At 43.2% G+C, this 24,731-nt stretch overlaps 1 protein-coding gene across 2 annotated transcripts in view; it reads left to right on the top strand.

Annotated features, from left to right (window-relative positions):
• AP2B1 (adaptor-related protein complex 2, beta 1 subunit) overlaps window positions 1-24,731 on the top strand; it is a 79,770-nt gene that overhangs the window by 160 nt on the left and 54,879 nt on the right. For both annotated transcript variants that reach the window (XM_010573553.1, XM_010573552.1), the window contains exons 2-6: window positions 4,045-4,102; window positions 6,174-6,279; window positions 7,554-7,689; window positions 10,029-10,274; window positions 22,823-23,013. In XM_010573553.1, the coding sequence (XP_010571855.1) occupies window positions 4,066-4,102; window positions 6,174-6,279; window positions 7,554-7,689; window positions 10,029-10,274; window positions 22,823-23,013 (716 nt within the window). In that variant the 5' untranslated portion in view covers window positions 4,045-4,065. The remainder of the gene's footprint in view (window positions 1-4,044; window positions 4,103-6,173; window positions 6,280-7,553; window positions 7,690-10,028; window positions 10,275-22,822; window positions 23,014-24,731) is intronic.

Below are 24,731 nucleotides of genomic sequence, written 5' to 3'. Positions count from 1 at the left end.
GGGGGACTGGGATAGGGTGGGGAACTGGGAGGGGCTGGGGTGGCACTGGGAGAGGATACTGGGAGGAGGTATGGAGCACTGGTGAGGCCCTGGTGGAGTACTGGGAGGGGGGACTGGAATAGGGTGGGGAGGGTCGCTGGTGGGGCACGGGGAGGGGCTGAAGAGCACGGGTGGGGTACTGGGCTAGGATGGAGAGAGGTACTGGGAGGGGCTGGGGAGTCACTGGGAGGACTGGGCAGGTGGGTGCAGAGGTACTGGGAGGGGCAGTGGAGGGGTGACGGTGAGGGGTGGGTGCTGGGAGTGGGGACTGGGCCGTGGGGGCACTGGGCAGGGGCGGGGGTGAACGCTGGGCCCTGGGAGGAGGCACTGGTCGGGGGTGCGGTGGGAGGTGGGTGGGCTGGGGCTTGGTGGGACTGGGGAAGGGAGGTGGGATGGGAATGTGCAGAGCAAGCTACTGGGATACTGGTGGGACTGGGCAGGATTGAGGGCTGGGGCGCTGAGGAGGACTGGGGAGGGGAGCTGGGATTGGTGGGGGATGCTCCTGCAACTGGGGGGTACTGGGAGAGGTCTGGGGGATGCTGCTGCAGGGGGAAGGTGGGTGGGCAGGTGTTTTGAGGGGGCTGGGGATGCCTTAGAGAAGGGGGGGTCTGAGTTGTGAGGAGGTGCTAGGAACCACAGGGCGTTTGAGAGTGGGGTGGGGAGCACCAAAAGGGTGTTTGCTCCCCAAGATGGAAAGAAATTACCTGCCCCTACCACATGCTGTTAGGGCTGGGGGTTTCTAAAGCTGAGGTGCTGCTTTCCCTTTACCATCCATGTTCGGCCGCTCTGTTTAGTTTCCTGATGCTCTGGCAGCTGAGCCACTCAGCCTATTGTGTGGCTACTTGAGAGGCTTTGCAGGTGAAACGGGTGCAAATAAGAGGTGGTGGCACCAGCTGGACTGTAAGCCAGGTTAAACCAGGGATCACTTTAGAGGTTTAGGGGTTCGATACTGGATTTTTCAGTGTTAGGGAGCGTGGATTAATACTGAGGCCTTAAACCTGCCACCTTCCTGTTTACACCTATGTGAAATCAGTGGTGGGTAGCTACTCAGGCTGTTGTTGGAGTCATGCATGGGGCAAAGCAGGTGTCGGTCAGATGCAGGATCCAATTTTCTGTGTGGTTTTGGGCTGAAGAGGCTTATCTTCCTGGTTATGATGATTCCTTAGTCTTTTAATTTAATATATTTTTGGTTCAGTCTACATTTAAATGTCAAGCCAGTGCTTATAGCATTAAGCACTGCCAGAGCTTCTGGAGAAACTCCTCTGTTTCATCTCTTCTTGTTTGCTGGGGTTGGAACAGGAGCCTTTTGCTGTCAGCTTGAACACCTCTTATCTGTTTCCACCTTAGCAAGTGCTGGACACAGAGCGATAGTAAGGAGGGGCAATCTGATGTAGATTTTCTCCTACAAATACAAGAATGTTCATGATGTTGTTGTAATTTATCTTGGCTCTCTTCAATTTAGATTTGTGCACAAGCAGCTAACATTTTCTTGAGTTATTTAAAATATTGCTATTTGTATATCTGGACTATTTTGGTTTTGGCCTTCATTTGGGACTTGCTGTAAACCACGCTGAGTTTGCTTAGTGGATGAGATAATACTTGGTACTGCTAGCGAGCTGTCTCTGAACAATGTGCAAAGCAAGCTCTGACATACACGAAGCAAAAATCTGTGTGCTCATGAGAAAAAGAGCTTTCTCCTGTGTTGCACTTGGAATATGGTAGTTGGCTTATTGACCTGTCAGATCTCATTTACGTCTATCAAAATGGGTTGTAAAGACATGTGCTGTGCTTAGCCTTATCTGAGTCTGAGTGTTTCTAGGATTCTTCATATTTCCAAGTATGTGATCTGAAGTTAAAAAAACAGTGAAGTGTCCTGCTTTTGGGTTTAAAGATCATCTCTGAAATTCAGCAAGGTTTCTTCCTCTTGTGTAGCTTTATGCAACTGGGATGATGTGTATGGTGGTGGTTTTTTCACCTTGATTTTTCTCTTTAATCTGCTGCTGTGGCCACTGTTAAAAGAGTATCGGTGTAGCTCAGCTGGGGAGGTACGATCCAGTTTGATAAATTCACATGTAATGCAAACAAAGAATGGCAAGGCTATCTTCAATGCTTTTTGCATGGCACCATGCCAAATATTCTCATAGAGGAAAACATTTAAGTCATCTTCTAAGCTGGGCTCAAATCCGAAGGACTGTGTCAGCAATAACATTGCAGCTGAACACGGGCTCTGTTTTTAATTATAAAACAAGACCCACTACAGATTCTTCTTTCAGGATGCTGTGATTTTTTTGCTGGAAAGATTGCAGTGTTGTGGCTCATGCAGCTTTCCCAGCCCAGCCTCTGTTTTGGAAGGACGGCAAACCTCTCCTGCAGAAGGAACGTGCTTCCAGAGCTGTCCCCAGGCATAGTTTGCTCTCCAGCTTGGCAGGAGCAGAAAGTGAGAGAAATCAAACCAAACCCAGTAATACTGCCTAATTGGGATGAGACAGTAACCATGCAGGCACAGGGCAGGCAGGAGCTTCAGGGAACTGGGCTAAGCAACAGGTTGTTTCTCATCTGGTTGCTTGGCAGTTGGACAAGATTACAACTGCTCTGCATTGCCATGCTGTAAAGTACGTTGAAGGTGGTAGAAATTGTGGCATCACCCCTTGGCTGCTGCTGATGGGAATTTAACTGCTGAGGTATTAAGTTGTTCAGGGTGGATAGGGGAAAAAAGCATGGTAGTGGTGTTGGCGTTGGTTAAGGGATGAGGAAGGAAAGCATTAAGAAACAGCAAGCTGGTTGCACTGCTGGGCAGTGTCTTGGAGTTCAAAGCTATGCTTGTCCTTTTGTTGCTGAGCCAGCAAGACCTACGAGGTTTAGAGGCAAGACAGGCAGCTTTTAGGGAACAGATGACTTGCTGCTTTGCTGGTAGCACTTAAGGTCATGGAAGTACGTACAAGAGAAGGGGAATTGGTCAAAAAATAGAAAAAGGAGGAAAGACGTAGGAAACCCCTTTTTGGGGATGGTTTTAGGGTCATAGGTTCTTAGCACTGATGCAGACTGTTTCCTCAAAAACAGTAAAACTGCCCACTCCTATGCTTGTTTTTTCAGGCAGTACTTGAAAATTGTTTGAGTCATGTTTGTCACAGAGCTGGCAATTGTAAGAATAAAACAATGGATATCCACATATGTTTGGGCAATCCCTGTATTCTAAGGTATTAATAATTTGGTTCCGTGGAGCAAAAATGCTGGTGAGACCATTCTTGTAGCTCTGCTAAGCGATTGCTGGCCCAGCAGCATTTTTCAGTCCTGTCCACAAAAATGCAGTGCAGCACTGAAATAATAAGCTTTTGTGTGTGTCAGAGGTGGGATGTCAGATCTTGGCAGAGAAAGATTTCAATTTCAAGCTTGAGAGAACTTTCTTTCCAAAAAACTGCTTTGCATCTCCCAGGAACAAAAGAAGGGAAAGAAATGAAAGGGCCTCAGGGTGGGTATTGCAAGTAGGATTAATTGTTCCTTCCATCAAGATGCAACACAGGAAAGTATCGTTAGGGGGAGTTGACAGTTTCCTTTGTCTGAAACATGGACTTCTTGCTTCCAATCGAGATATTAAATGTGCAGTGCTTTTTTTGGAAAACGAAATTGTGTACCCAAGGGAAAGACAGCTGCAGAACATGTCAAGATCTGCTGATTATAAGGAGTTAAAAACTGCCTTTTCCCTTCCGAGTTTAAAAAGCTGGGCTGAGCACCACTGCTTTCCCAGCCTATCCGCCTCAGGCTGTTGTGTTTTCACTAACAGTGTTCATCCGAGCCCTTTAAATCCCTGGGTTTGCCAAGTAATATCAGCAGCAGGTGCAGAATGAAGATTGTGAAACTTGTGCCTGTGGATGTAAAGCACTTGCTTCTTGCCTTACGTTACGCACTCACCAACTGTCCTTTCTCTGAGTTCCTGCCTTGCAAACTCAGTGTTGTCAGCTGCAAATGCTGTTTGACTATTTGTTCTTTTTTTATTATTATTCTCAGGTGTTTTAAGGAACTGGAACCATGACGGACTCCAAATACTTCACAACCAATAAAAAAGGTTAGTGTTAAGCTGGTGTAGTGGATTGGAGGTGGTGGGTGGCTATTTTTACACAGCTTTTTAAACTGCATGCAGAAGAACTTGTGCTTTTCTGTTAGCTCTGTCCCTGTTTTTTGTCTTAATCATCCAGGGAGAAACTTCGAAAGTAGGTCACGTGGTGACAAAAGACAAAACTGATGTCTTTTACAGTTTTGTGATGCACAAAATGACCCAAATTGCTGCTTTTTCAAGGATCAGAGAACAAAACATTAGGATTTCAGTGCAGATCTGGTCAGAGACAGAGTTTTAGTTATGGGCTAACAAGTTCAAGACTGAGGATGGTTGTTCTGTCGGGCATCACAGGACTAAATTGATTGAGAGACATTTAATATTTAAGGTATAAGTGTATATCTCTACATCAAGCTGTTGCAAAGATAATGGGATTTTCTATTGCGGTTTCCTCCAAAGCTGCAGTTCTCCGTTTGACTTTCCCTTGGCTTTACTGTAGGTGTGGTGGTCACCTCACCTGAGGACAAACTGCTGCCCTTAAAAATGGGGAAGAGTGGAAAGGATCTTTGGGGACATTTTAGCCATTCACCTGTTTCAGAGCAGGGCTTGTTCTGCTGAAACTGTCCCAGGCAGATTTTATTTTCTAACCTGTTCTGAAACAAAACACTGTTGCTGACTGCAATTTAAGCCTGATTTTGCTCATCATTCTCCAGTAGATGTGGAAAATAGTTTGCATTAACTTCTCCTTTTCAGAATGGCTGAATGTTTCTGATGAATGCTTGCCAGTAAAAAAACTACAGTGTTGATCTATTTGTTTCATTAAGCTTCAGAATGAGCTCATAAATTAAGCAAATGCAGTTCACATCTTTCTAAGGAACGACTCTATCTGTAAGTTCAGTCCTAAAGGCAGGGCTTTCTGGGAGGGCCGCAAGACACCAGCGGGCATTATCTGAGCCCTAGTGAGCGTGCTGCTGCTTGCTCAGCTCCGTGCCAGAGCACGATCTCAGTGTAACGCGAGCATCTCTTTCTCAGGCAGGAGGTATGATGAGCGGTTGCTGCACTGTGTTCTTCAGAACAGTAACTTTTCTTTTTTGAAGTATCTGTCAGTCTTTTCGTGTCAGGCTCTTCAGTAATTAGTGCTGCTCGTCTGACAAAGTGGCATTGGTGCATAGGAATTGAAGATTAGGGACTAGAATGTATTTTGTCAGAGATATTTTGATATTTGTAATGTGTCCTCAGCCTGTGGCTTCCAGTGGGAACAACTGCTCGCTCTCCTTCCTGGGGAAAGCTGTCTCAGTCGGGAGTGTTATCCTGCTCACACTACTTGCTCTGTCTGGAACAGGCCTGATAAGCAGTCTTTTGTAGGTGTTGCTTTATTTTGCAAACTTGCCTTGTCACTTTTGTGATCCAGCCTGAACTGGCTTTCCATGCAGTAATATCTGGAAGAATTAGTGTTGTGGAAAAGGCTGCTTTGGCAATCTCGGAATCCAGGCAAGCCATGTTATATGCTGCTTTTGTTAGTAGTAGCTCTGTCTTTCTAGCTTGGAAGGAATTTGTTCCAGTGGACTAAATTTGTGCTTTCCTGTTTCTGCTGCTGTGTATCACGGCATTTGGGCTACACTACAGTCTGCTGTTTTCTCATTGCATTCGCAGGAAGCAGGCGATGATGAGCAAAAGTTTAAAAAGTCTGGGCAAAATTCCTAGCTTAGTTCTTTTTCTTGCAGGCATGAATCTGGTGTCTCCAAATATCTTTTCATCCTAGTTATATAATAGTTGCCTCTGAGAAACAGACGCTACAGTGATGTGATTTAATGTTCTAGAAGTGGGAGAGCTGCAACATGCAGCGTGGTTCTTGTTAACTGCTTTTTTGTTAGCAAGGTATAGCCCATATCATTCTCTTGAGTGTCGCAGCTTTGCTTCTCACTGAACCATGTTCTCCATAAGGTGTGACAGCTTTCACATGCTGCTGTATCAGTTTTATGGGAACAACAGGCCAGGAAAGTAAGAAGTCACTCTTGAACTATCCCTAAAGCGAGACCCTTTTCTTCTTCCAAGAGGCTCAATCTGTTTTATCTTCTGCCAGGAGAGATTTTTGAACTGAAGGCTGAACTTAATAATGAAAAGAAAGAGAAGAGGAAAGAAGCTGTAAAGAAGGTTATTGCAGCCATGACCGTGGGGAAGGATGTCAGGTAAAAGCAACTTTTCTTGTAGCTGTAGCAGCTCTGGTTGTCCTGGGACTCAGTCGCGTGTAGTGGGCATACATCTCCATGGAACAGCTCTGAGTGTGTCATCTCAGTGTGGCTGGATAGTGAGGCTGGCTGTGTCCTTGCCTGTGCTGTGCTTGAGTCACAGGTTTCTCACGCTCCTTCCTGTGACCGAGAGCAAAAGAAACAACTTGTTTTCAGTGCTGGTTTAGCTAGGTGCCAATAGCTCTTTTTATTTAAAAACCCATCCGGAATTCAATCACTTTGTATGTCGCTTTAGAAGATGTTTTCTCACTGCTTGCTAGCCTCAGTTTTAGTGTTAGAAAGGTAATTCCAAGTGTTTTTCTTAGCCTTACTTGTCATAACATATATTTAAGCTACATTTTAAAACGAGTGTTTTTCAGATTGAATGTTTGCCTCATGGTGACTAAAGGACACAGGCATTTACCTTCTGCAGTGCTGTCCCCAATACTTTTTTCTGTCTTTGAGACAACCAGAAAAACTTGCTTGAGTGAATGCTTTCTCCCTTACAGCTTCTTCTGTTACTGGAGTCTACCATAAAGTTGCAGTAGTCCTGGATTCATGGCACTGTGGTCTGTTGCTACGGAAATTAATATAAGGTTGCAAATTTAGCATCATGACTTCATCATAGAATGAAGGAACAGACAAACTGGAAGGAAGAAAAAATAATCTTTTTGGCCAGCAGCACTTGCCTTTCACCTTTAGATCTCTACAGCATACCTGAGAGCTGCAGAAATCCTTGTGTAACTTGCTGTGTTCTTCTGCAGTGCTGTTTAAAGATTGTTGCTTGATATTTGAGTGAAATTCAGCTTGTCAGCGTTTAAGCTCCTAATCACTCTGGAGCTTACTAGTGTGAAATTTGGCAGGTTCTTTGTAAGTGTCCTGCATTACCAAAACATTTTTAAGCCACTTTTTTTTTCTTGTGGGTTTATTTCCAGGCCTGGCATGGTAGAATTTTGTTGTTTGGTGCACTCCCCAATTAAAACACCTTTAGGAAATTGCATTAGTTTTCACCTGTTACAGAACCAACCTATGTTAAAGCCCTAGAAGAGATTAAATGATTATTATAAAAGCCATTGTGAACTGTTTTGGGAGGGAAGTTGACCTCTCATTAGACAGCAGGGTTCCTAATGTGGAACTTCAGTTTTCCTGGCTTCCTTGATATTGTTACTGTCCCCTTTTCCTACCATGCAATCTCACTACTTTTTCTCTATTCTTGCTTACTGTTGTCAATCCAGCTCACTCTTTCCTGATGTTGTGAACTGCATGCAGACCGACAACCTGGAGTTGAAGAAGCTGGTCTACCTGTACCTGATGAACTACGCCAAAAGTCAGCCAGATATGGCGATCATGGCTGTTAACAGCTTCGTGAAGGTAACTCACACAGCTCATCAGCAAATGGTCCAGCAGAGTGGCTGTCGCCATGTCTCCTTTGTCCGTTAGCCTTTGTGAGCTGTTGTTTATCTCTGCTTTTGTACTTGAGTCTCTGGGCTGGGGGTGCTTGTAGGGGAGCATGCTGAATCCAGTAGGTCTGGGTCCTCCCTCTCACTTGCTGCTGCTAGTTATTGCAGAGGAGATTACTTAAGCGCCCCTGCAAGTGCTTATGAGAGAGCCTGCTCCAGGGAAAGCTGCTTCTATTGTTTTAATAATTGTCATTAAAGACCAACTTCTGGTATTGGATAACAGATTTCTTATTGTTCATCTTCCAGCCTTTGTAGTATCTCTGATTGTCCTGGTTTAAACCCCAGCCAGCAACTAAGCACCATGCAGCTTCTGAGTGCCCCCCCCCAGTGGGATGGGGGAGAGAATTGGGGAAAAAAAAAAAAGTAAAACTCGTGGGTTGAGATAAGAACAGTTTAATAGAACAGAAAGGAAGAAAATAGTAATGGTGATAATAATTACAATAATAAAATGACAATAATAATAATAATAATAAAAGGATTGCAATATACAAGTGATGCACAATGCAATTGCTCACCACTTGCTGACTGATGCCCAGTTAGTTCCTGAGCGGCTATTCCTCCCAGCCCCACTCCCCTGAGTTTATATACTGGGCATGTTGTCACATGGTATGGAATACCCCTTTGGCCAGTTTGGGTCAGCTGTCCTGGCTGTGTCCCCTCCCAGCTTCTTGCGCCCCTCCAGCCTTCTTGCTGGCTGGGCATGAGAAGCTGAAAAATCCTTGACTTAGTACAAACACTACTTAGCAACAACTGAAAACATCAGTGTGTTATCAACATTCTTCTCATACTGAACCCAAAACATAACACTATACCAGCTACTAGGAAGACAATTAACTCTATCCCAGCCGAAACCAGGACACTGATATATGGATATCTACTTCTTGTTTGAATGTTTCAACTGTGCTCTGTGTCGAAAACCTTTATCTCTGGTGAAACTGGAGGACAACTCACTGGAAAAATAACAGCCTGATCGCTGTAATGCCTTTAATTCTGTTGTCAAGTTGCCTTTCCTTGTCTAGGAAGTGTTATTTCAGTCCCACGTTATGTAAGTTAAAACCTGGTGCTTAGAAAAAGTTTGAGACTCCTCCTAGAGTATTATAAAATCTGAGACATTGGGGAATCTCATCATGTTTTAAGTTTCTGTTGGGGTGCCTGAGGCTGAAAGAGGTGAGAAGACCTACCTAGGCTAAGAGCAGGTCTGCTCTTCTGGCCAAAGATGATGTCCTATCTTGCTCTCTGGAAAGAATATCATTGTCTGTCATATCTTCAAAGTGTAAATCTGTTAGAATGGACTAACAAACAAAAATGATATTTTCCAGCTTCATACTTTTCTGTGCAAGGGAATGTCTGATGTCCCTTTTGGCAAGTTGAGGGACAACTGTTAGTAGAGAAAGTGTTGACGCTACTCTGCATTAGCTCAGCACTTCATGTGCAGTTCACAGTTCAAGGTGTTGAATACACTGGTAAGACATGTCACTTCTCTTGTATGATTTAGAAGTGATGCATTCAGGTGTTTTTTCAGCTGTAGGAAATTTAAACAGTGCAAGGTAAATGTAGCATAGGCTTTTGTAGGTCATTCTGCAGCCATCTTTTTATAGGCTGATTTTGGAGGAGCATTGCTCAGAGGTGCAGATGGATTGGATGTATGGAAAATTATGTAGTCTTGAAGTATGAAATGTTGTATTCCCTTCTGCTTTTTCTTTTTCCTCATCAGAAAGCACCTCTAGACTAGCCTTTGCTTAGTGCTTCATATGTTGCAAACTTAAGGGATGCTTGTGTCTAGAACTGATGGCCTGTGAGAAATAGGCCTTGACTGTTGCATTGTGTTTAGTTGTTGACTTTTCCCGTTATATTTTCTTGCTCCTTCAAACCAGTAAGGCTGGAAACCAGTATATTACTTTGTCTGAAAGTTGCCTGTCGCTAGCTTTTGGGTGGTGAGAGCTGCCTTTCTAGCTTAGCTGTAGCTGCTAGATCGTGTTGAAGAATCTTTGCCTGGGAGAACCAAAGGGACACTGAGATCACAATTTTACAAGCTATCATAGCCTGAAAACATCCTGAGATAATGTAGAATGTTTTTGTGAATGAGTAAGTTCCACCTTTTATCCCTGATCTGAAATAATTGCCTCTTTTTAGCATGTAAGCAGAGAGAATCTTCTTGCTTTAAATAAGAACAGCCTGATTCTGGCTGCAGGGAAGGTATCAGTGGCTAGTGGTGCAGATTTGTTTACTGCATATTCTGTCCCATTGCAGGACTGTGAAGACCCAAACCCTCTCATCCGTGCTCTCGCCGTCCGTACGATGGGATGCATCAGGGTTGACAAGATCACTGAGTATTTGTGTGAGCCTCTTCGCAAGTGTCTGAAGGATGAAGACCCGTATGTACGAAAGACTGCAGCTGTCTGTGTGGCGAAGCTGCATGACATCAATGCCCAGATGGTGGAGGACCAAGGATTTCTGGATTCACTGCGTGACCTGATTGCAGACTCCAATCCCATGGTAATGTATATGTCCTTCCAGCGAATTGCTTGAGTTTGTAATGGGAAGATAATCAGAAACGCAAAGGCTTTTTAATTGCAACTGGTGCACTGTGATGAATGCATTGCTTAGAGAACACTTGTTGCCTCAGAAAACAGGAAATACTTTCTATTCTTGGATCTGTTTTGGCTTTTGCCTGTTTTGCCTGTCTTGAGTGCTGCAGCAAAAGTTCAACTTCCAGGTCAGATGAATCAGAAGAGCAAGAAATACTTGATGCTACTACCTTCATCACAGCTTGTAGCTATTGTTTTCCTGCAGGGTTTGGCTTTTCTTGGAGTAAGAGGTTGGATTAGTTCATTCACTAATGCAGATAAATCCACTGGTCTGTAATGAGTGGAGATAAATCAATGCTTATGTTTTTAAAAAAGTTAACTGAGTCATCAGAGCAGAGGTGGAGATCAAGACCAAGAATTTCACAGGAGTACATTACCTACTAAATCAGTATTTCATCACGGTTGATGAAGGGTCCATTTCCACGCCAGGCATCTTCCACTATTACTTTGTAACTAAAAGATTGTGGCTGATGGATTGAAGTGCCCCACTGCGTAATCCTTTCATTCAATATTTTTTCCTGTGATCTACTAGAATCCAGTGAGCATACTGATAATCGTTGTAACTCTTAGCAGGGAAGAAAACTTGTGCAATTCAGTTTAACTCAGAGTTTAAGGATTTGACTGCTATTTTTTAGCTCTTTTAGAGCACAGATCTGATTTGTCTCCACTTAAAGACATAATTTCATATTAGTGCAGGTCTAACAGCTCTTTCTATGGTGCATGAAACCACATAAAGCAAATTGCTGTCCTGTTATAGCTGTCTTTGGGCAGGTTTGGATAAACAAGGTGCAGGTGGTAAGGTACCATCCCCTTTAGTAGGAGGGTGAAGACTGCTGATTGCTTTTCTTATGGCTTTCTAGAGACAGTAAAACTAAGTGTCTGACTTTCACAAGCACAAGTCTGAGCGGTGGTGCCTATCAGAAGATATAGGTGCCTATTGATTCTGATATCCAGCTCTTACAAGCTGTTCTTTTTGTATGCCTCCCTGATTTATTTTTTTTATGCCAGGTTTCTGCATGAATATTGATGACCACTTGAAGATGTTCTGTCTGTCTAGGCAATTTTGAGGCATGTAGGGGAACACCTGCTTTTTTAATTTAATGTTGAGGGTGTGCCTTGCAGCCTCTGAAAGTACTTGATGGGGCTGCTTTAGTTCCACATAAATGCTGGCCCCTGGCATTCACTAGCTCACAGGCAGCAATGGAGTGCGCTGTGGACAGGGATATAAGCTACTCTTCTAGCCTTGGTTCCAACTCTTTAATTTTCTTCTGCTGATTACAGCCACATGGATATGAGTTGAGGAGCTCAGGCTGAAAAGATGTGGTACTTCAGGAGAAATTAATAAGGTTTTGCTTGCCCTTTCTGCTTGTTGATCTGTGTGGAACTAACTGTTTTGGTAAGTGAACCACTGGCTGTTATGAAAGCACCAATATCTATTTCAAAAGTACATTAACTTAATACTGACTTAAATGAATGGGGAGAAGAGGATAAATACCAAAGGGCAGTGTATGCTCCATTTGCTAAATAAACCACCAAAAGTAGTATAGGGATTCCTAAAAAAACAACAGTACAACTACTGACCTTCTTGATGGTGATGAGGTTGGACTGGGACAGCAAAACCTCTGCAGCTGCTGCAATTGATTGCAGCTCTACAACTACTGAAGCTGTGCAGGATTACAGCACCTGCCTCATGTTGTACTCACCTGCTCTTCCCGAAGCTGAGGATTCACAGCAAGAGAATGCAATTTGGAGGAGTAATGGTGATGGAGAGGCCTGTGGTGTGTCTTCAGATCTGCAGACTTTGAGAGGATCATGTGGCTGGTGTTCAGTGTACTGTTTTCCCAGGTTTTACTGTAGACAGGGCATTACATTCTTGCTTTTTAAGGGAGCATGGGGAGAGATTTTATCAGGTTTGGGGCTCTTATAGCTGCTGACTTAATACAATATTTAATCTGGTTACAATTTTTAGCAGATACAGACATTCCTTCTAGTTAAGTTTATCACTTTGGTCCCCTTTGAAATTCACGCCTTTGTGGCACAGTGATTCCCTCAAAAGTACAGGAGCTATCCACCCCTAATTAAGGTTCATGTTCCTAGTCAAAACATCCAGCTCATTGCTGCTTTCTCCATGTGAAACTCCAGTGGGGGTTCCTGATGGCCAGGAGTTGTGTTTGCCAGATAAGTTACATTTGTGTGCAAGTTGATATTAAGGTATTTCTCCATGATCAGGTAGAATGCATCCCTGCCTGGAAGCTCTTTTTCAGTAAAATATATGTATCAGTATTGGCTATCAAAAGAAAGATTACTGAAAAGAATGGTACAGATGGATCTACCCTTATGGCCTATTCCTCTGTAAATGATACATCTCAATCATTGCAACCTGTTATCTAAACTCATTCATATTTATATTAAAAATGTTTCTCCTCTTTTGATGACTTGTGGAAATAGGCAACATTAGACACTTAATGAAGCAGAATTTTGTAGACAGGAAACCCACACTTGTTCTGTCTTCTGAGAAATGAGGATTTTGAGCAGGAGCTAAAAAACTCCTGTTGAAAAATAGTCTTCATGAAGGGTTTTATTATGGTTTTGTAATTGGCTGCCTCTAGCACATGAGCAAGCACTAAACATTCTAGCTGGGTAGAGTAACAACTCCATCTGTGGCTTGCTAATTGCCTTGTAATTGTGCAGAGATCAGGATGTGTGTTTCTATCAGCTCAAATCACCCTTATCATAACAATGTCTAAGTTGGAGGTGACCTTGTCAAAAACATTTTGGGTTTGGGTTGGGGTTTTTTGTATTTTTTGTCCAATAATTTGTCACAGAATCGTGCAAACAGATTGGGGATGTTCAGGGAATTGCTTTGAAGTCCTGTTAAGGTGCTGTAGGTGCACAGCCAAGGTGCTTTCCCCCTTTATCTGGGCTTTTTGTTGTCAGGATTTGGCCTTTGTTCAAATACAGTAATACAGTGATCTTTTGAACAGTTGTAGGATTGCACCTTTCCAGATGAGCTGGTTGTAGTTGTGACTAAAGGACTGACACCTGAGTCTGGTAGTTCACTAGCTTTTTCTGAAAAATCTCTGTTGTAGCTTTGCAGTTTCTCCTGGATGAATTAATTCAAAACTCTAATTGCGTATGTACTGATATGGATATATATGGCAAGTTACCAGATGGGTTGGTGGCTTACTACATTTCAGCTGAGTTATATGAGATGTCTTAGCTTGTGCAGGCAATGGGCCAATAACGCATACAAGGGCATGGTTCAGTTATTGGGTGGTTACATTGCAGAAGTTTGATTGTGGAAAGAGTCTTTAATCTCATTTTACAGATGGGCCTGAAGTGCTTGTGGCTGCTCTTCGTCACTTGGGATCCTGCCGAAGAGTTTCCCTCCATAGAGGGAACGCTCATTTCTTCCTGGATTTGTATTAAGGCAAACCCTTCTCCTTTTTTGCTGTGCATTTCCTTACATGAAGCTCAGCAGAACCAGGTCTGGATGAATATAAAGTTTGGGCCTGGCTGCTTTGGGCTGTCAGTGTGCTGCAGCTGGACTTAAGTCCTCAGGGCCTTTCTTGCTGGTACCTTTGGTATAGTGCAACTCAGAAGGCATGTCCTCCCATAATCCTCATGTTCTAACAAAATACGATTTCAGTATGATGTCCCAGGATTTTGTGTACTGGTGCTTGTACACAGGATGGCAGCTTACTGTAGAATGCCTTTCATACCCAGCAACAGCAGCAGATAATAGTGGAATGAGAGAGGTAGGTCTGTTACACACCTACTGATGGCCAGAGTCTCTCTGAAGTCTTGGACAAACTTTTTTTTTTCTTTTTCCTGATACTGTCTTGTTCTGACGTTTGTGAATCGGACCTAATGACGGCTCATCGTTGGAGCCTTGCCGAGTGCTGAGTCCTGGTGATGAAGAGCAAGACCACGAGATGGCAGCAGTTTAAAGCAGAACCAAAGCTGTTGATCACTAGACACCTTATTTTGTAACTAGTTCCTTCCTGGCTTTTAGCACTGCGTTTGGTTTTCTTCAGGAACGTAAATATTAGCAGAAAAACCTAAGAGGAAATCCATCTTAAGTCTTACTGGTCTTTTAATATTTGAATGGAACAACCTTTCTTTCCAAATATTTTCAATCCTTGAGCTTCTAGGGTAGCTTTTAAGTCATGGAATAGTTTTCTTGTCAATCTACCTGTTATCCACATGGCTTAAGTTAGGTTCATGTCACCTTCTCCCAGTTCTTTTCTAGGTGGTGTTGGGTTTTTAATTCCTTCTTGTAGCATTTCTTCGTCTTCATATTCTGCTTTGTCACTGTGATGTGCTGGATCAAAGCTTTCACAGGTGTGGCTGTTCTGCTCCCGTGGTTTTGTGGTGTGTATAGACACATGCTGTCCAATAATATGTCATGTTTTACACCATCTACACGTCACAGTTTATTGGGAGAAACACTGTTGTGAATCAATACCGAGTAAACTGAGATCACATAAGAAGCTGATTAGTAAATACACCAAGTGTGTGGAATATAATTAAACTCTTTTGTTGTGCCTGAAGGTTTTTTTGCCTTTAGCATTAACCTGCACTAAGAAGGGAATCTATTGAGATCTGACAACTAGAGGTGATGAGGTCCCTCTTGATCTAATCAGAATTCCTTCTGGCAGTACTGAGTTTCTGTAGTTCACAGACTAGACTAAAAACCTGTTGATATAAATCATAGTGCTCTCTTGTCTCTCCTGCTGAGACTGCAAGCCATGTAGGTTCCTCCTCTGCCAACCAGAACTTCAGAGTGTATGTTTGGGCTTCCTGGATGGCCTTATGGAGGAAGAAGGTCCACCTTTTGTTCTTTTTTCTACTAGCTGGCAAGCAGTATGTCTTTCTGAGATTGTGTCCTGAGCAACAAGCTTGTTTAGAAACAGAAGCAGCTTTTGCCTCCTGGGCTCTTCTCCACTGCGTACTTTACAGGAATTTTATCCTTCTCTGTATAATAAAGCTGAGAAATGAACCCCTTGCTGAGAAACTGTTGGTGGTCCTCTGAGTCCCAAAAGGACTTTGTGGGAGGCAGTCTGGGACATGGCACTTCCCTTATACAACAGGGAGTGGAACACCACCGTCTTCATGGGCACAGGAAAGCACTTGTTCTTCATGGGGAAACTTGTACTTCTCACAGCTGTGTGTTTTCTCCTCTGCAGCTGATGTGTTATCTAGTGCAAGGAGTGAACAGCCACTGCTGGATGAGTTAATGATTCCTGCTTATGAAGGCTGGAAGGACTTGAAAATTCACATCCTAGTATGGAGCTGAATATTACTAGGAGCTGTGGGTTGTGCCTCTGCAGCATGTTGTCAGCCTGGAGCTGCCTCTAAGGTACCCTGGCTGCCCCACTGGCCAAAAAATGTCCCTCTTTTCAACCTAGGTGTTGCAGAATGAAGGCTGTACCTTGAAGTCCCCCACCCATGTCTGTGTTGGTTCTGAGTGTGGTTTGTGTTTTTTTTTTTTAATCTGTTTGTGCTGCAGGTGGAGATAATATTTCCTTCTGAGAGACACTTGATGGCATTTGTAGGCATCAGTAGGTGGAATTTGTTTACCCATTGTTGGATATGTTACAGTGAACAGGACCATTGCTTAGGGGCTGATGAAGAGTGGTGGCTTCACTTTGGGGGTCTTTAATGGATGTTCTTGCTGTTTACATGAGGCTGCCTGGGAGGGAAAGGAACACTTTTTGCAAAGCAAGCAGACAGCTAGCAGTAGCAAGCTGGAAATGAAATAGGTAGAGGTTGCAGAGCCTGTATATAACAGTGGCTATGTTAATGTATGTGGTGGGATGCTTGAAAGAGGCAACGTGGGAGATTGTGAGTTCAGAAGTTCAGAGTTCAGAAGCCAGCTGTGTGTCTGTGTTGCAGCAGTCAGACTGCAAAGATTTAAACTGGGGAAGAAGGAAGACCTGCCATCTGTAATCAATGCCATGGCTTCTGGTTAGCCAGTCCGATCCCACTTGCTCTGCCTGTGGTTGTGGCTTTGGGCTGAGCTTCTGCAACTGCTTCTCTAGAGGAAGGCTGGAGTCTCACTTTACTGAGTAGCTAGTTTTTTCTCCTGGTTGTTGTCCTAAACAGGTCTGAGGGAATTTCAAGCCTGCATGTGGGACGTGATTTTTTTTGTTGTTGTTTTTGGTAGGCTTGTGGATGAGGGATGCTGGTCTTGACCACTTTCCATAGAAGCTCTGCTTTTCCCTGCCTTTTGAATACTAGCACTGTAGCAGAGAGATGCAACAAGTTTATATGATAATGCATGAATTTCCATGACTCCGCAGAGCCTGTCCTCCCAGACCCCTCATCTATAAAGCTTAATTCACAAATTCATCCATCAGAGACCCATGTCCTTCCAATTACTGCTACCAGTATGTGTCTAATTTCCAAAATGTTAGTCTTGCCGAATAGATCATTCCAGGATCTCTAGTATCAATCAGGGTCCAGGGGAATTTCGTTGATGTGTGTCTAGCTAGATGTTACATTTTCAATCGGAACAGACACTTCTAGCTATTGACAAGCACCATTTGTCAAAAAATGCTGTGGCTATGATGTTTTGTAACTCTGCACCCTGCTTTTTAGGGCTACATAAGGTTTTTGTTGATGCTTAGCTGGTGCTTTTCTTATAAATAGCTGCTTGGATCAGACACAGCCCTGTTTGCCACTGGATGGTGCCAGTGAGAACCTCTGCAAGGAAAATTGCAAAGGGCCTTACAAAAAACAAACAAACAAAAAAAAACCTGCAAAAGAAACCTTCCTGGTGTGTGATAGGTGCCTGATCCAGGCTGGGATCAGACCATGGTGCTTTCTGGAAGTAGCACAGGGGGGTTGCAGACCCTCGGTGGCTTCTTACAGAGCTTAGTTTCCTGCACTGTGGGGCTCAGCTGTACCAAGGAGAAACCCTTTGTGTTGAAGCCATCCCTGATCAGCTTCTTGTCTACCTACCACAAGGGGTTTAACAGTTGGGGGAAGTATGGTTTTCTGTCTTATAACTAACACATTCTGATTTTGCAAGGACATGAGAGCGGGCACAGAGTTTTAGTCTGCCACAAAGTGGCATTTTTCTGCAGTGCATAGTAGGAGCAGGGAAGTGCAAAAACCAGTTAGGGCAAGCACGCCATGGGAAGCATAACACTTTGACTTTCCTTTCATTGCCACCTCCAGAAAAAGTCATTCCGCTTGCAAAAAGCAAGCAGGAGGTCTTCCCCACCCAGGCAATTTTCGGGACATGGTCAGGAACTGATCGCATATCCAGCAGTGCAGTTCCAGACTTTTAGGTGCTAAAGTACAATCTCCTGGAATGGAATTAATGGAAGATGAATGACTTACCCAAAGCCCTGGAAATCTGTCACAATTAAGGCTGAACAGGCGAGCTGTTACTTTCCAAGATGATACATAGACTGAGGATAAGTTATTCTCCCAGAGCTTTCACTTAAAGCCGTATACGTTGCATGCATTAACAGTGTGAGAGGTTCATATAGGCTCTCTGACTTGCCTGATTGGGCCATTTTAATTGTTCATAGACCTTTTCTAGGGAAGCAAAGTAGATGAAAGACACAATATGAACAGAAGTAGGGGTCCTGTAATCTGGAGAGAGTTTGCCTGTGTTAGTACTTGTTAGGGACCTTTCAGGCACACAGCATTGTCTGTGGCCATGAAAATGAGCAGCCCTGTGAAATATGCATCCATGCGAATGCCCCTAATATCCCATCTGGGAGTCTGTGCTTAATGACACAAACGTACCATGCAAGCTCCTCTTCGAAAATGTCAGCACCTTTCTGTTCTCGAAAACATCATGTGGTGCCTGACTCCCTTGAGGGTAGGAGCCTCCAGCTATGTGGGGAAGGCTGCCTTTCCTCAGCATCTTCTCAGAGCCCCTTAATTTTTCTTCCTTTTCTTCATTTTCTCCCCATTTTAATGGGATGGTGAGCCAGAGGTTCCTGTTTTAAGCAGCAGAACATTGTATTTCATTAACTCTGTTACACACTTGGTTTAATTCCCAATTAGCCTGGGATGCTAGCAAAATAATCTGATTGCTTTGACTGTTTGGCGTTCTAGATCTGCCTAGCTTCCCTCCTGTCCCCCCACCCCCTGCAAAGCTTTTCCGTGTGGGTTGATAGGCAGACACTCAGGTTTTCACCCACCCCCTTTCCTCCTTGTTAATGTATTTTATACCATTTGCTCTGAGATAAAGGTTTGAGCTGCCAGAAGGAATAACTGGCAAATCAGTGTTCCTACCTCTGCAGCTCTCCGTGAGGTCGGATCTGGTCTCTCTGGCTGCAGAAGGGGTTTGTCTGTAGGTGGGTTTAAAGATGTTGGGTTCTTGTTAAATCCGTAATGTAGTTTTGAGTGGAGGGTTTATTATTTTTTTTAGTAAGAGCTTGTGAGATTTAGTTATCCTTATCCCAATGACACTTCTCTGAGAGTCTAAATTTGTTGGGAAATTCCAGCCAAAAAGCAGATTTATTGTCATTCGGCTCAACTGTGCTCTAACAGGATGTTGCTGTGACTGCATTTGAATAATGTTGAAATGTACCCAGGGTGAACTGATTTACATCAGCAAACCAGGGACCTATAATTATTATTATTAAATCTTCAATCTGCTCTGCATTTGTACTTCCTAGGTGGTGTTTTTTTTAGGCTGAGTCTCATTGGTTGGTAGCTGTTAGCTTAAAGACAGTATTTTTAAGTGCAAGTCAAGTGAGGCATTTTGCCATGGAGTTAACTTATTAAGCTTTTAAAAGCTTTTCTTGTTCATTAACTGTTTGGGCTCACATATCTTTGGCTGGTGGGTTGACCTTGGTTTTTTTCATTATTTTTGAGAACTAAAGACTATACTAGCTGTTAGTTGCTTGTCCTTTTAGTCTCCTTCTTCCAGTCTGTGAAGTAAGTTACACAACTCCTGGTTGGTTTCTCATCAGAATGAACTTGTTGCATGTTTTGAAAAGCAGGGAGTACTTTGTTTGCTAAAGAAGCTTATGGCTTTTTTCCTCAGCCAAGGTGTGGCATTGGCTGTGAAACTTGTCCAGTTCCATGGAGGACTTTGTCCTATACCACTTGTAAAGCTTTAGCTTTACTTTTAGTATGTCCCCCAGCAAGTACATCATCACTGCTATTTATTTTCGAGGGAAAAAACCCAACCTGTTGTGTAACTTATTATATCACTTTGTACCTTGTACTTGCTGTTCAGTGCGGTTGGACTTCATTATCTTGTGTTGCTCTGTTAAGGATGAAGCATCAACTGAGTTGAAGACTTAAGGTTCAGCCTTGATGTTGTAGATTTTCTTTGGCCAAAACATCTTTCTAAATATTTCTGATGACACTTATGTGACTGCCAAACTATATACTAGGTTACCAGGTGATGTAATACTTGAATTGGTGTTGACTGGTTCTTAATGGGCTTTTTTTCCATACCTAAGTGATAACTGTTAGTATCCCAACTGTGGACAATGCTTCAATCTTTGTTTACATGTTGCCTGAGCCATCACTTAGAGAGAGCTGTCAGCAAAGCGGGAGTCGTTGTGTACTGGAATGAAACCATGCAGTGCCAGCTTGTATTGCTCTATGTTCCTATCTCGTAATGAAGGCGATGGCAGTGCCAATGAAGAGAGGTGAGCATGCATACTTGAACCAGTGTTTATGTTGGACTGGTTCCTGAAATCTGTTTTCATTTCAACTGTGCTGCGGCTGTGTAAAAAGCCTTGAAGATGCTAATTATTTTTGTTGGCATACCATAACATATCAATATGTTCAGTGCGAATCGCCAGCAAGTACTTTTTTTTTTAATAAATGTTGCTTAAAGTTTGAAGATATTCCCCATCCCTTCCCTTATCCCCTTTTGCTTCATTTATCTCCTTGTCGCCAACTTGACAGCAGCACTGTTCTGCTGAGGTAGAAGGTGAGGACCAGCTTTAATTGTGGACTATAAGATTATAGATCCCAGCTCGTCTGGCAGATCTGAGCTGCCACCAGGTGTTTCACAGCCCCTTCTAGTCCTTTTTTTGTAACACCCAAGGAGACCACAGCCCATGCTCCTAAGTGCATCTTGCCATGTGACACACTGTCTCACGGATGCTTTTAATGGAAATCTGACATCTGGTGGGCTGTCATGTAGCGTCCCATCTTCAGCTTTGATTTAGACACTTGCATGTATGCTGCCATGTTAGTTTCTGAAAAGAGCCCCAAAAGATCCTAAAAGCAATACCTCATTCACAGTCAGGTCTCTGGGTTGGAGCTAGTGTGTACCAGGCAGCTCATGGTAACAGCATTTCTGTACATCCTTTGCCTGTGGCAAACTCAAAGTGATAGACTTTACTTACTCTGCAAGGAAGGAAACTTAAGCACAGCTGCTTTGACTTGTATTTGCCCCAGGGTTTAGGACATCCACATGGCCCAATTATTGCAACGCAAGTAGTGCCTGGCAGTGTGCATGCATTTGCCAGACCTCAGCCCTATTCCTTACTACAACTGACAGGTACCTTTCTGTGATGCTTTGGCTCTGTAACTTTTTTTTGTTACTTCAGAATTTTTTTTCCAAAGTTCTCATTTCATTTTATAAGTGCTTTTTCATAATGATTTTGAACTTTCCAATTGCTCTTATGATTTGTCTTCACTTGTAAACTTCCAAAATATAGTGAAATTAAAACAGTCTTTCACTTCAGTTTTATGCTGTGTCACATTAACCATTCGGGAATTAAGCAAATTAAGTAATGGGAAGAATAAGCAGCATATCTTAGTAAGTTACTCATTAAAACAGTACAAGAAGACAGCAGTTCTGATTGCTAATGATTTTGGTGACAGAAGGCTCATTCAACTAATGAAATTCATAAAATCTTGGATCAAAATCCTATCTCTGACCTCTAGGTGTGAAATGCAAAACAATCAACATTACTGTGCTTGTGCAATGACTTTGGAATATTTTGGTTTAATGACAAGCGGTGATGGGAACAATGCAGAGAATTTTCTGGTTGCGGTGTTCTTGTTTTCAGTGTACTGCATCAAAAACATCTTTAGTCATCCAAAGAATCAGACTATTTTAGTCCAAGAATCCAAAGAATCAGGCTATTTTAGATAAGTCATTTCTCTGGCTTAATCCCTTAGAAAATAATGCTATAAATCTTCATTTTAGTGAGGTGGCTGGACATGATATACATTGTAAAATATCCTGAAAATGCCTTTTCATAGGGTATATCAGTTTTGTGTGTCAAACTCAGGCTTAAATCCCTTTTCTAGTTAGTTAAAAAAGATAAGAGACTTTCGTCTTGTCTGCAAATTTCTATTTTTGTCTATATATTCTGCAACTTTTCTATTTTAAAAATTTTCACATGGCGTCTGTTAGAATAACTGTTGAACTTGAGTATGGAACTAAGAATTAGAAAATTGTGTTGCACTCCCACTTCTTGCTCTTGTCAAGATGGACCCTGGACCTCCTCTCTGCTTCCTTTCATCCATGCTTGGAAAAGAGAAGACCTTATATAGTCTTAAATGTAGCAAAAATATTTTCAGTGATGAGTTGTGCTAATGCAAGCCTTGTCTCTGTAAAGCAGACAAATGGATGATATGGAGACTATTTGGAATTGAAATATGTGTTGTTAAAAATTTAGCAGGAATTGCCCATTTTAGGGAAATTGTGTGTTTGCTTTCAAACTGGGTGACCTGACAGAATTGCTACAGAGCTGAAGGCTGCCTGGCACCTGACATCTCCTCTTACCGAGGAAACGGTTCTTCTCATTGCTCGGATTGTGTTAAGCAATGTGCCATGGGACTGCCAAGGGGAAATCAGGCAAGAGGCATCCATTCCTGAATAAGTAGAGCAATTAGAGGTTTTGAGACCTTGACTCCATCAGTTGAGCATCTCCTGGAAGTGAGAGGAGATGATGCCTACTTGAAGCAAGCCAGGGTGGAACTCGAGAGCCTGCAGGAAGGTGAGGTGTTCTTGTTCCATGTGGACTCTCTCTGATGCCATCTTTAGTTCTCTCCAGAGTAAAGTTTCTTGTGACGTCCTGGTCCCAGGTCCCCATTCTGTCCACCGGTGACTTTAACTTTCATTTATCTTCAACAAAAATACTTTCAAGTTGTGAGTTCTCTAGCAAAATGCTCTTTGCACCCATGCTGGCTTTTCATGTTTCCTGTGTATGTCAGCAGCCCCCTCCTGCTGTGCTGCTATTCTTTCACTTCCACCCCAAGAGACCCTTCAAATTTTGGCAAAGAGCAAGGTTACAGTCAAGCTTTGGGCTCACCAGGTTGTTTGTGAGGTTGTACTGGTCCCTGAAGGCTCGGATGACTGACATGGCGGCTGCTGCTCAGCAGCCGATAGCACACACCAGGATCTCTGTGGTTTTCCCCATGTGTAACCCATGCTAAGCCCAAGTTAATCCTTGCCAAGTCATTGATGACACGCTAGCAAAGAACACGTCTTCTTGTCTCTTCTTCCAGGTGGTAGCAAACGCTGTGGCTGCCTTGTCAGAAATCAGTGAATCTCATCCCAACAGCAACCTGCTGGATTTGAACCCTCAGAACATTAACAAGCTGCTGACAGCTTTAAATGAGTGCACGGAGTGGGGCCAGATCTTCATCCTGGACTGCCTGTCCAACTACAACCCGAAGGATGATCGCGAAGCTCAGAGGTACGGTTGTTCCCGCTCTTTGCATGGGCCGCTTGGGGTTATTTGGTAGCAGGGCACTTGCAGGCTTCTGGCAGTGTTACAACTCCTGAAAAAGACTTGTGATAACAGGAGTCTCTGTTGAGGTCTGTAACAGCACAAATAAGACTTGAAGTAAAAGAGGTTTAAAAGGAAGGCAACTTTCGGTACTTTGGGCTGATGCTGGAAACCTGCCCCTTCCCTTTGCAGAACCACTTTCTCTGTTTATTGTTAGGTTTTTTCTTTTACTTTTTTCCATTTAAAAGGCTAATTCTTATGGGAACTGGCCCTACTAAGAAGCGATCAGCCCAAGACAAAACCTGTAACAATGGAAGCACTGTTTGGAGGATTTTCTGGTTTAAATCGGAGCTTTCAAATCTGGTTTTGCTACTTTGAGACACAAGAAGCCCTTATAGGTTTGGGGGTTTCCAAAGTACTACAGGTCTGAGACTGGAATATTTTTTCCAACTAAAAACTGGTCTGTGATATGGTAGAACTGAAAATAAAGGTAAGGAAATTATTTTCCTTATCACTCCAGTTTCATTCTTGTGCTTTTACCTTTAGCTGCAATGACTAAACCTAAATACAAAGACCTTAGGGTTTAGGTAGTGGAGAGTTAATTCATGCACTTCAAGCCTCCTCCTCATCTGTGTCCAGAATCACCAAAAGTCATATCCTGTACCCAAGAGAACAAGGAACCAGCAAGAAGAATTATTTGAAACGGGGGAATTCTCCGACTTGATATATTTCATGTAGATGATGTGGTGGATGGAGGGGGAGGAAAGGGCACAAGCCCAAGTGCAAAATCCTGGGCAGGCCTTTTTGAATTTGATGGGTTTCTTCACTGACTGGTGTTTGAGGCACAACCGATAATCCACTTTTTAAAAAAGGCCTGCCAGTAGTCTTGCTGATTTTTTTTTTTTTTTTCTCCCCACCTCCCTCCCCCTTGTGTTCTGTTTCTGTGCCAGAAACAGCTATTAATGAGTGCTAGAAACCTGCAGAGATCTCCAGGGTGTCAGGCTTGTATTATTATTATGTCAGAAAGGGACCACTAGTTTGAACAACTGTGAACATGTCCCAGTTCCTCATCCGTAATTCCTCTGAAGTGGTGTGTAAAACTGGATGGGCAGTAACTCCTCTTACTCCTTTGTGTGGAGTTTGACTCTTGGAGCCTGCCTTATTTCAGATAGGAGAATGACAGCACTTAGTTTTATATAGTGTTCTCCTTCACAGCAAGGCTGATGTTGTTACCCCTGTGCGTGGAGAAACTGAGGCACGGAGAGATGAAGCAGCTTTGGCGTGCCAGGTGATCTTGGGCGGAGGTGGCTGGGGATTGCCCCCAACTCTGACTTAGACTCCTCTGCTCTTCACTTAGCCATGCTGCTTCCCTTCCAGGGTGGCTGAAAGCAAATCTTTCAGGGAAAGAAACTTCAGGAGGCACAGATGGGAATAAGATTGTTCTGGGTTAGCAATATGTGGGAGGGGGTGGAAAGAAACTTGACAGATGCTGCAAGAAAGACCATATGAACCCAAACTTCCTTTCTGCTTGGGATGGGTTGTTTAGGATGCTGTTGATTGTAGGATCCACTGAGGCAAGTGGTGAAGCTGAGACTTGGGAGGGTATTTAGGTCACTCTTTCCCTATATCTTCAGAGTAACAGAAACCTTTTTTTGCAGAAACAAATGGTTGAAATGGCAGCAACC

The sequence above is a fragment of the Haliaeetus leucocephalus genome, unplaced genomic scaffold, assembly GCF_000737465.1.
Source record: "Haliaeetus leucocephalus isolate CR32 unplaced genomic scaffold, Haliaeetus_leucocephalus-4.0 Scaffold395, whole genome shotgun sequence".
Classification (NCBI taxonomy): domain Eukaryota; kingdom Metazoa; phylum Chordata; class Aves; order Accipitriformes; family Accipitridae; genus Haliaeetus; species Haliaeetus leucocephalus.
This window is presented reverse-complemented; position numbering and strand designations above follow the sequence as displayed.